The sequence below is a fragment of the Balaenoptera acutorostrata genome, chromosome 1 (genome assembly GCF_949987535.1).
Source record: "Balaenoptera acutorostrata chromosome 1, mBalAcu1.1, whole genome shotgun sequence".
In the NCBI taxonomy this organism is placed as follows: Eukaryota; Metazoa; Chordata; class Mammalia; order Artiodactyla; family Balaenopteridae; genus Balaenoptera; species Balaenoptera acutorostrata.
In genome coordinates, this window is record NC_080064.1 from 74620336 (window position 1) to 74632694 (window position 12359).

Sequence of the window (12359 nt, forward strand, 5' to 3'; positions counted from 1 at the left end):
AAGCTGGAGCTCTGGGAACACTGCCACAGTGATCGCAACACCCTGAAGTTTTCTGCAGAAAGAAAAAGCTTTGGCCTGATTCTGTTGATTAGTTTCCACCCTGCAGCAGCCAGGTGACTAGAATTCAGGCTGATGATAGCTCCTGGTAATTCCTGGAAAGAATAAGGGTGTGAAGAGCAGCCTGTTTTCTTCCTATGATCAGCTGAGCCCTAGATTTGGCCACTCCACTTCCACCTCCAGGGGTCTGCTAAATATTCTTGTGGAGGGAGGTCACCAATGATGCCTACTTGCCAAACTGCACACTCTCTTCAGTCTTCTTTTAAACTAAACTTCTTAACCTTCCTGTGGAGGAGACCACTGGCAGGTCCTCTTCCTCCTGGGTCCCCGGCTAAACTACATTTCCTGGCCTTCCTTGCAGTTAGGTGTGGCTGTGAGATTGGGTTCTCTTCATTTGATGTGCTCTGTGCTACTTCAGGCCTTGAGCAGTTTCACCTCCTCCTTTTTTTTCTTCAAGCTCTTTTCTTCTCCTTGTTGTCTGGTATGGGGAATCTACTCTCAAGGTGACCCCAGAAAGTGAGGATCAAAACTGTCTGGTTGCATCAACCTGGATTCCTGAATAACTTCCTGGAGTGGAGCATCCTCCCAACACACACACACACACACGCACGCACGCACACATGCACACATGCACGCACACACATGCACACACACGCACACACACACGCACACACACACACACACACACACTGAACTTGACTTTTACAAAAAGCTGTAAGCTTCATGTGCGAAGCCACTACATATAAGCCTACTTATTATGCATTCTATTATCCCAATAACTATCCCCATTTCTTGAAATGTATTTTCCCTTTGCTTCCATGACACCACTGTCTCCAAGCCTCCTCCTGTCCCTCTGACCATTCTTCTCTCTCACTCTTTAAACTGTCCAACCCTTAAACTGGGGAATTTTCCCCCAGGCCCTCTCATCTTTCCTCTTCTCACTTTATATGTTTTTCTGGGTTGTTCCTTCTTCCCCATGGCTTCACCAACCAATTTGGAAATAGATAGTCTCCAAGTCCATCCCTTATTCCCAAACTTACCAGCTTCCTCTGGAAACTTCCTCATTATATGTATTATTCTTAGACAACACCCACAGGCCCCTGACTTTAGGATAACTTTAACCCCTCCTTCTCTCTAACCTTCCATCCTTACGCAAATACTCAGACTTATAAGCACACTTCAGAAATGTCTCACATAATGTCTCTCCCCAACCTCTGTAGTCTTTTCATCTCTACCTCTTCTGCCTTAGTTCAGACTCCATCATTTCTTCATCTCTGCAACAAGTCTCCAAATGTCTCACTACTGCCTGTTTCTCCAGCCAGTTTACCATAACCTTGGTCAGAATTACTAAACAGTACACACATACACATAAAGACCTTTCCTGGATCTCTATTATCATTCAAAATAATAATAATAACAGCTTTCTTTCAAAGAGTGCTTCTTATGTGCCAGGTACTGTGCTAAATGTTAAATTAACATTTATCCCCTTTCATTCTCTGGGTAATTGCTGAGGTAGACACTGTTATTCTTATGTTAGAAATAAAAAAAACACTGAAGTAGTATACTTAATGTGCTCACAGTCACAAAGTTATTAAGTAGAGAAGCTCAAATTTAAAAACAGTTCAGTCTTCATACAATAAAGGTAGAAATCATCCACATGCAATGCTAGTAGGGAGGTTAAAAGACAAAAGTAGTCAATTCATCTGTATCCACGATAAGCAGTTAAGGGATACACAAAACAATTAGATGTAAAATATAATATCAAAAACAGTAATCATGAAGAGAGTAGAGTACAAATGCAAGGTATCTATATATAGAGAGATTGCAATACAAAAACCTCATGGTAAACACAAAACAAAAATACCCACCAAAAAGAAAAAGAAATCCAAACATAATACTAAAGATAGTCATCAAATCACAAGAGAAGGGAACAAAAGAAGAAAGGGGAAAAAAGACCTACAAAAACAAATCCAAAACATTAACCAAATGACAATAGGAACATACATATTGATAATTATCCTAAACATAAATGGACTAAATGGTTCAACCAAAAGACATAGACTGGTTAATGGATAAAAAAGCAGCATCCATATATGTGCTGCCTACAAGAGACTCACTTCAGACCTAGAGACACACCAGACTGAAAGTGAGGGGATAGAAAAAGGTATTCCATGCAAATGGAAATCAAAAGAAAGCTGAAGTAGCAATACTTATATCAGATAAAATAGACTTTAAAATAAAGACTGTCACAAGAGACAAAGGACACTACATAATAATCAAAGGATCAATCCAAAAAGAAGATATAACAATTGTAAATATATATGCACCCAACATAGGAGCACCTTAATATATAAGACAAATGTTAACAGACATAAAAGGAGAAATTGACAGTAACATAATAATAGTGGGGGACATTAGCTCCCTATTACATCAATAAACAGATCATCCAGACAGAAAATTAATAAGGAAACACAGACCTTAAATGATACATTAGATCAGCTGGCCTTACTTGATATTTATAGAGCATTCCATCTGAAAGCAGCAGAATACATGTTCTTTTCAAGTGCACATGGAACATTCTCCAGGATAGATCACACAATGAGCAACAAAGCAAGCCTTGGTAAATTTAAGAAAATTGAAATCATATCAAGATCTTTTCCAACCACAACACTATGAGGCTAGAAATCAACTACAAGAATAAAAAACTGCAAAAAAACACAAACACGTGGAGGCTAAACAATATGTTGCTAAACAACCAATGGATCACTGAAGAAGTCAAAGAGGAAATCAAAAAATACCTAGAGACGAATGAAAATGAAAATACAATGATCCAAAACCTATGGAACACAGAAAAAGCAGTTCTAAAAGGGACGTTTATAGCAATACAAGCTTACCTCAGGAAACAAGGAAAATCTCAAATAAACAACCTAATCCTACGCATAAAGCAACTAGAGAAAGAAGAATAAACAAAACCCAAAGTTAGTAGAAGGAAAGAAATCATAAAGATCAGAGCAGAAATAAATGAAATAGAGACTTAAAAAAAACAATAGAAAAGATCAATGAAACTAAAACTGGTTCTTTGAAAAGATAAACAAAATTGATAAACCTTTAGCCAGACTCATGAAGAAAACAAGGTAGAGGGCCCAAATCAAAATCAGAAATGAAGAAGAAGAAGTTACAACTGACATCACAGAAATACAATATGCCAATAAATTGGACAACCTAGAAGAAATGGACAAATTCTTAGAAAGGTACAGTCTCCCAAGACCGAACTAGGGAGAAATAGAAAATATGCACAGAACAATTAACAGTAGTGAAATGGAATCAGTAATTTAAAAACTCCCAGTGAATAAAAATTGCTGGACCAGATGGCATCACAGGTGAATTCTATGAAACATTTAGAGAAGAGTTAAAACCTACCCTTCTGAAATTATTCCAAAAAATTGCAGAGGAAGGAACACTTCCAAACTCGTTCTATAAGGCCACCATCACCCTGATACCAAAACCAGACAAAGATATCACACAAAAAGAAAATTATATGTCAATAACACTGATGAACATAAATGCAAAAATCTTCAACAAAATACTAGCAAACTGAATCCAACAGTACATTAAAAGGCTCATACAACATAATCAAGTGGGATTTATCCCAGGGATGCAAGGATTTTTCAAAATCCACAAATCCGTCAGTGTGATACACCACATTAACAAATTGAAGAATAAAAACCATATGATCATCTCAATTGATGAAGAAAAAGCTTTTGATAAAATTCAACATCCATTTATGATAAAAAAACTCTCCAGAAAGTGAGCCTAGAGAGAACATACCTCAACATAATAAAGGCCATATATGACAAACCCACAGCTAACATCATACTCAATGGTGAGAAGCTGAAAGCATTTCCTCTAAGATCAGGAACAAGACAAGGATGCTCACTCTAGCCATTTTTATTCAACATGGTTTTGGAAGTCCTAGCCACAGAAATCAGAGAAGCAAAAGAAATAAAAGGAATCCAAATTGGAAAAGAAGTAAAACTGTCACTGTTTGCCGATGACATGATGCCATACATAGAACATCCTAAAGATGCTACCAGAAAACTACTAAGCTCATCAATGAGTTCGGTAAAGTTGCTGGATACAAAATTAATACACAGAAATCTGTTGCATTTCTATACACTAACAATGAAAGATCAGAAAGAGAAATTAAGGAACAATCCCATTTATCATCGCATCAAAAGGAATAAAATACCTAGGAATAAACCTACCTAAGGAGGCAAAAGACCTGTACTCCAAAAACTGTAAGACACTGATGAAAGAACTTCAAGATGACACAAACAGATGGAAACATATACCATGTTCTTGGATTGGAAGAATCAATATTGTTAAAATGACCATACTACTCAAGGCAATCTACAGATTCAATACAATCCCTATCAAATTACCAATGGCATTTTTCACAGAAATAGAACAAAAAAATTTTTAAGTCATATGGAAACACAAAAGACCCTGAATAGCAAAAGGAATCTTGAGAAAGAAGAACAGAGCTGGAGAGATCATGCTCCCTGACTTCAGACTATATTACAAAGCTACAGTAATCAAAACAGTATGGTACTGGCACAAAAACAGACATATAGATCAATGTTACAGGATAGAAAGCCCAGAAATAAACCCATGCACTTATGGTTAATTAATCTATGACAAAGAGGCAAGAATTTACAATGGAGAAAAGAAAGTCTCTTCAATAAGTGGTGCTGGGATAAGAGGACAGCTACATGTAAAAGAATGAACATAGAACATTCTCTAATACCACATACAAAAATACACTCAAAATGGATTAAAGACCTAAATGTAAGACTGGATAGTATAAAACTCCTAGAGGAAAACATTGACAGAACACTGTTTGACATAAATTGCAGAAATATTTTTTTGGGTTCATCTGCTAGAGTAATAGAAATAAAAACAGAAATAAACAAATGGGACCTAATTAAACTTAAAAGTTTTGCATAGCAAAAGAAACCATAAACAAAATGAATAGACAACCTATGGACTGGGAGAAAATATTTGCAAACAATGCTACTGACGAGGAATTAATTTCCAAAATATACAAACAGCTCATACAGCTTAATATCAAAAAAACAAAGAACCCAATAAAAAAAATGGGCAGAAGACCTAAATAGACATTTCTCCAAAGAAGACATACAAATGGCCAACAGGCACTTGAAAATATGCTCAATATTGCTAATTATTAGAGAAATGCAAATCAAAACTATAATGAAGTATCACTCTCACAGGTCAGAATGGCCATTATTAAAATGTCTATTAATACTAAAAGCTGGAGAGCATGTGGAGAAAAAGGAACCCTCCTGCAGTGTTGGTGGGAATGTAATTTGGTGCAGCCACTATGGAGAACAGTATGGAGGTTCCTTAAAAAACTAAAAATAGAGTTAATCATATGATCCTGCAATCCCAATCCTGGGCATATATCCAGAGAAAATTCTGATTTGAAAAGATACATGCATCCCAATGTTCACAGCCGCACTATTTACGGTAGCCAAGACATGGAAGCAACCTAAATGTCCATCAACAGATGAATGGATAAAGAATATTACTCAGCCATAAAAAAGTGTGAAATAATGACATCTGCAGCAATATGGATGGACATAGAGATTATCATATTAAGTGAAGTAAATCAGACAGAGAAAGACAAATATCATATGATATCACTTACATGTGGAATCTAAAAAAAATGATACAAATGGACTTATTTACAAAATAAAAATAGACCCACAGAAATAGAAAACAAATTTATGGTTACCAAAGGGGATAGAAGGAGTTGGGGGGAGATAAATTGGGAATTTGGGTTTAACATATACACACTACTATATATAAAATAGATAAACAACAAGGACCTACTGTATAGTACATGGAACTATATTCAGTATCTTATAATAATCTCTAATGGAAAAGAATCTGAAAAAGAATATATATATACATATACATGTATGTATGTGTGTGTGTGTATAACTGAATCACTTTACTGTACACCTGAAACTAACACAACATTGTAAATTAACTATACTTCAATTTAAAAAATGGTTTACATAAACAAGACGAAAAGGCAACCCTCAGAATGGGAGAAAATATTTGCAAACAAATCAACAGACAAAGGATTAATCTCCAAAATATATAAACAGCTCATTCAGCTCAATATTAAAGAAACAAACACCCCAATCCAAAAATGGGCAGAAGACCTAAATAGACATTTCTCCAAAGAAGACATACAGATGGCCAAGAAGCACATGAAAAGATGCTCAACATCACTAATTATTAGAGAAATGCAAATCAAAACTACAATGAGGTATCACCTCACACCAGTTAGAATGGCATCATCAGAAAATCTACAAACAACAAATGCTGGAGAGGGTGTGGAGAAAAGGGAACCCTCTTGCACTGTTGGTGGGAATGTAAATTGATACAGCCACTATGGAGAACAGTATGGAGGTTCCTTAAAAAACTAAAAACAGATTTACCATATGATCCAGCAATCCCACTACTGGGTGTATACCCAGAGAAAACCATAATTCAAAAAGACACATGCACCCCAATGTTCATTGCAGCACTATTTACAATAGCCAGGTCATGGAAGCAACCTAAATGCCCATCAACAGACGAATGGTTAAAGAAAGTGTGGTACACATATACAATGGAATATTACTCAGCCATAAAAAGGAACGAAATTGAGTCATTTGCTGAGACGTGGATAGATCTAGAGACTGTCATACAGAGTGAAGTAAGTCAGAAAGAGAAAAACAAATATCGTATATTAACCCATGTATGTGGAACCTAGAAAAATGGTACAGATGAGCCAGTTTGCAGGGCAGAAGTTGAGACACAGATGTAGAGAACAGACATATGGACACCAAGGGGGGAAAACTGTGGTGGGGTGGGGATGGTGGTGTGCTGAATTGGGCGATTGGGACTGACATGTATACACTGATGTGGATAAAATTGATGACTAGTAAGAACCTGCAGTATAAAACAAACAAACAAACAAAACAACTCATACTAAACTTTCATTGGGTTATTTGTATGGAAATATGTTAATATAAATGTTTCAGGCATTACATGAAATTTCTAAAAATCTTATATGTTCTGGTATAATGTTATAAGTCACAATTCTAGTTGTTACCTTAATATGTTTATCTCAGAAATAACTAAATTTCCTTGTCAATTGCATTATTATGAACTTTCATCAAATCTTTAACCGTGGTCATTTTTAAGTCTTTTGTCATTCCCAGACAGTTCTGGGTGTACTCTGATGCTTTTGCAAATATGTTCCTATAAAAGGGTTTCATCTTCAAGGAATTCATGGAAAAGACTCTGACAAGTACAGTTTTCTGGTAACTGACTGTACTGCTGAAGTGAATGAATAAGCATTTTCAGAACTCTAATGAAAAACTGATGAACTCATAAAAGTGCTAACAAAAGATCAAGATGAAAAAAAAAATTAATTACATGGGACTGAGTGAACTGATGAGGATGATTATAATTTTTGTGACTTTCTGTTTGAATTAAAAAAAAAAATCCCACCAGGACTCAGAGGCAAAGAATATACAAATCAATTTTCACTGCAAAGTAAAGGAGCTGTTACAGTGGAGGATTACTGGACTGAATGTCAATATTATGACATAGTATGAGTGTGTTTCATGTTTGGTAATTGCAATCATTGTTGCTTTTGTTGTGGTCATCCATTTACAATGCTTGGTGTCAGTCTGTTTATCTCTTGTAAAAATAAAATACAGTGTGTGTGCGTGTGAAAAAAAAAAAGATGTTTACCTGAAAACTACTCTTTCTATGGAAATAAACCCAGCAATTTTGCCTTTGGGGTTTGTATAATGATGCAGATAAGTATGTATAATGGATAGCAGCATCTGATTGATTACTGTTAAATAACATTATTTAATTTGCCAAGTAAAAATAAATCATAGAACCAGGAAGAAAAAATGGTTCAAAAAAATTTGTTAATAAAAATAGCAAAGCAGTAAATAAACAAACAAAAAAACAAACAACAAGAAAACAGTTTAGTCTGACAAGACCTATGGACTTAACTACCATGCAAAAACTGCCTCCTAGTTACACCAATTTTTTTTTTTGGCCATGCTGCACAGCTTGCAGGATCTTAGTCTCCCGACCAGAGATCAAACCTGGGCCCTCAACAGTGAAAGTTCAGAGTCCTAACCACTGGACTGCCAGGAATTCCCTAGTTAGGCCAATCTTGCTAGTATGGTACATTAGGCCCAAACCAAGCTCTTCATCCTCATCTCTGCTCCTTACATTCTAAAAACTGGACCCTTCAACCCTGCTACCGTTGCACAAATGCTTTGCCCTTTCAACACTAAAATCATTTGCCTAGTATGGTGATCTACAAAAGGCAGATGCTCAAAATATTTGTTTCCCTCTTCCACTCTTCATGACTCCTACCCATGTACATTCTGTTTCTTCTGCCTGTAATTTCCTTTCCCCTTTCTATGTCCAGTACATTCTCAATCATTTTTCAAAAGTCAGTTGGAATATTTCCTCCTCCCCCATCAAGCCTTCCAGACTGCCCTAGGAAGAGTTAGTTTTCTGCACCTCTTTACTCCCATAGCATACCTTTAATTCTTTCATAGTGGTCTTTAGCCCCTCATATTGCAATAAATCTATTTATAAGTCTATCTCTTAATATTCATCTACTGTGAACTCACTAGGGTCAGAGAATGTCTTATTCACGTCTGAATTTACCACCGCTAGTATACCTAACAAGTCCTCAAAATCATTATTGAATGAATAGTATTTAAATCAATGATATAAATATATGTTATACAGGCTCTTATCTTTTTAGTTAGCTCTCCTGAAATCTAATTCTAGCCCCTGCTACTATTTTACATAATTAAAAGTGGAATGAGAAACATGTTAAGTATCGTAAAAATCACTCAAAGTGGTTTAGAGCTAACCAACATGGCAGCCACTAGCCACATGTGGCTATGAAGCCCTTGGAATATGGTAAATGAGAAATGAGACGTCCTGTAAATATAAAATACACACAGAAATTCAAATACTTAATTTAAAAAATAATATTAAATATTTCATTAATAATTTTTGTATTTATTACATATGTAAGTGGCATTTTGGATATATTAGGTTAAATAAAAAGTATTATTAAAATTAATTTGTTTCTACTTTTCTAATGTGACTACTAGGAAATTTTTAAATTAGATATGTGCCTTGCATTATATTTCTTCTGGGAAGTGCCAGTTTAGAGTTTATAATTTTACAGGGGTATTCACTGTGATTTGGGTAGGAAAACACTGGCCTGGGGAATCAGGAACCTCTCTCTCTCCTCCAAAGTCACATACATAAAGCAAAAAAGAAGGAAGGAAAGAAAGGAAGTTACATTTTAACTAACAAACAGCTCAGTCAACAAGTTAATATATCACATGACTACAGATTTAGAGGATTAAAAAAATCATTACCTTTTCAACTTAACAACTAGTTATTCAGTCTTCCTTATATAATAATAATTTCACAACTGTTAATCAAACACTGAGAAGGCCCTGGCTGTGTCTAGAATTTAATACAGATAGGGAAAAATATTAAATGATAGCTAAAACACTAGGACTTCCTAAGGGAAGACATTATCCAATAGAACTTAGATGAGAGGAACTTATATTTTATTAACCTTTTAATATTTCTGACATTTATGAGACATCACCTCAAATTCTTACTGAAGAGAGCTAGAGAAGAAAGAAAAAGAGATACAGAAAGGAAAAGAAATGAAATGAAAGAAACAAGCAGGAAAAGGAAGGAAAGGAGAAGAAAAGAGAAAAGGAAAATAGAAAAGAAAAAATTTCAGAGTTCACACTCTCAATTTATAATGATCATTAAAGTTTATTTTTTATTATGATAGAGACATTTCTACCATGGTGGTTCTATGGTTCTTAGAGGTCCTCTAGTCTAACTCTTAGTCAATTATTGAACTCTGCTCTGACAACCTCAACAAATCAGTGGAAGACACACTTTGCTAAGTTCAATCATCAGTACTAATAAGGTCTATATTGTAATTATGTTCCTCAGTTAATTTTTAGATTTCTTGGTAAATAGAAAGAATTATATAATTGTCACTGCTATATTTAAAGGAGGTTTATTTTATGGTAACTATAATAATATCAGTGGTTTTATTATTATAACAAAATTTCAAGGAAATGTGATTGTTATTTTCTAGATATTTCCTATAAAGGTTATTATAATCATAGCATGGTATGGTACAAAAATAACTGGTCAGAAAATTCAGAGATTTGAGCTTTTGTCAGCCTGTGTCTTTTTTTCCCTCACTTCAAAATCATGCAATAAAAATGATCACTCAACCCCCAGATTTGTTGCAAAGGTTATTATTTCATATTTATATTTTTAAGATAAAAAGCAGATAGTTCTTTAATGTAATCCAGGGTCACGCTGTTCATTCCCATCTCAGATTTAAAAGACTTCAAAATTCTCTACAGTTTTCCTTGGTGTTAATAAACAGAGTTGTTTAGAAGAAAAAAAAAACTGAAATTGCTATTGCAGAATCAAAACATGAAAAGCATTTTCTCACCACTCCTCAACTGTTCAACCTCACAGAAGTGCGTTCCAGTGGGAGTATGAATAAATGCATGGACATGCTTAACTCCATTCTGAAAATTAGAAAAAAAAATTATTTCCAGTAAAATTTCAACATATGTCATAAAGCCAATTTCTTTAATTAAACTGAGAGCACGAATAAGTGAGGTAACCTTTTCAAAACGTTTCCAAGGGACTTCTTCCACATAGACTTGAACTCGAATAACATGGTTAAAAGAAGAAAGGAAATGCTCACAGATATTCACAGCAAACGTTTCTATGCTTTTGATCTGTAAAAAGAAATAAATGTGAATGATCAGAAATACTTGCCCCACTTAAAAATCATTTTTAAATATCCATGGGACTCTCTTTCCTGATAAAGTGTTTTTTAGAATCAGAGAAACAAAGAATAAGAAAGAATTAGAGATGAATTGGTCCTAATCCCAATTTCTGACAAGGGCTCCTAAGTGTAGTTAATAGATCACCATCACCAGGTGAGACTATCCTGTTTTTAAAAGAAAACTGTGTGCAGGAGAGGATGTGTCTATCCATCAGTGGATGAGCAAAAAGGAACTTAACGTTCAGATTCTCCTCACGGTGAGCTCAGTCATCACCCATGGCAGCTAAAGTACTGCAGGATACTTCAAAACACTCTGCTCTCTTCATGAGGCTGGGAAACAGACCTCCCAGTTTCCCAAAGAAAAATGTTAATGAAGGGTCACTTCAGCTTCCTTGCCTTGCAAACAGGCCTTCTATTGACCATCCCCAGCCCTCCACCCCCATAAAGCAGCTCCCTTCTTCCATCCAAATTCTTCAGGTTAATCTCTAGTCAATGTTTTATGGTCCTATTACAGTCTACAGATTATTTATGGCTTTGCCTATAATTAAGGTAGACTGTATAGGTTTCCCAAGGATAGTTTTGTTTTATACCTGTTGTCTCAGAATAATTATTAATAAGCGTCCTATTTCACTCTGAAAAGTATCCTGGTTTGGATAAGAAATTATACAGTCACTCTATCTACAATGAATACATTTAAATTGGTTTTAACATACAGGTCCATTCTTTCACTTTTCTGTACTTCTCACATAGTACAGGAAATATAAGAATTTGTGTTATATAGAGACCCTCTTGTCTAACACAGTACAGAGCTTATTTTCAATTCATTTTTAAAGAAAGCAATGCCTTTTTCCATAGCCCTGCCTATACTTGCTGGGCCATTCTGATTAGCAAGAGAAAGGTTCAGGGTGTAGACAGACCTTGCAGAAATAATATTTCAATTAGTTTGTTCGGGCTTCCCTGGTGGCACAGTGGTTAAGAATCTGCCTGCCAATTTAGGAGACACGGGTTCGAGCCCTGGTCTGGGAAGATCCCACATGCTGCAGAGCAACTAAGCCCGTGCACCACAACTACTGAGCCTGCACTCTAGAGCCCGCGAGGCACAACTACTGAAGCCTGCGTGCCTAGAGCTCGTGCTCCGCAACAAGAGAAGCCACCACAATGAGAAGCCCGCACACCGCAACGAAGAGTAGACCCCGCTCGCCGCAACTAGAGAAAGCCCGCATGCAGCAACAAAGACGCAATGCACATAAATGAATAAATAAATAAGTTTCTAAAAAAAATTAGTTTGTTCATTTCGTGCATTATGGGTGTGAATTTCATGCAAAAG

At 35.7% G+C, this 12359-nt stretch overlaps 1 protein-coding gene across 3 annotated transcripts in view; it reads right to left on the reverse strand.

The window, feature by feature from the left end:
• LOC103009966 (uricase) overlaps window positions 1-12359 on the reverse strand; it is a 135112-nt gene that overhangs the window by 19657 nt on the left and 103096 nt on the right. For all 3 annotated transcript variants that reach the window (XM_057539944.1, XM_057539936.1, XM_007173014.3), the window contains 2 exons: window positions 10866-10982; window positions 10688-10766 (listed from right to left, as the gene is read on the reverse strand). In XM_057539944.1, coding sequence (XP_057395927.1) covers window positions 10688-10766; window positions 10866-10982 — 196 coding nt within the window. The remainder of the gene's footprint in view (window positions 1-10687; window positions 10767-10865; window positions 10983-12359) is intronic.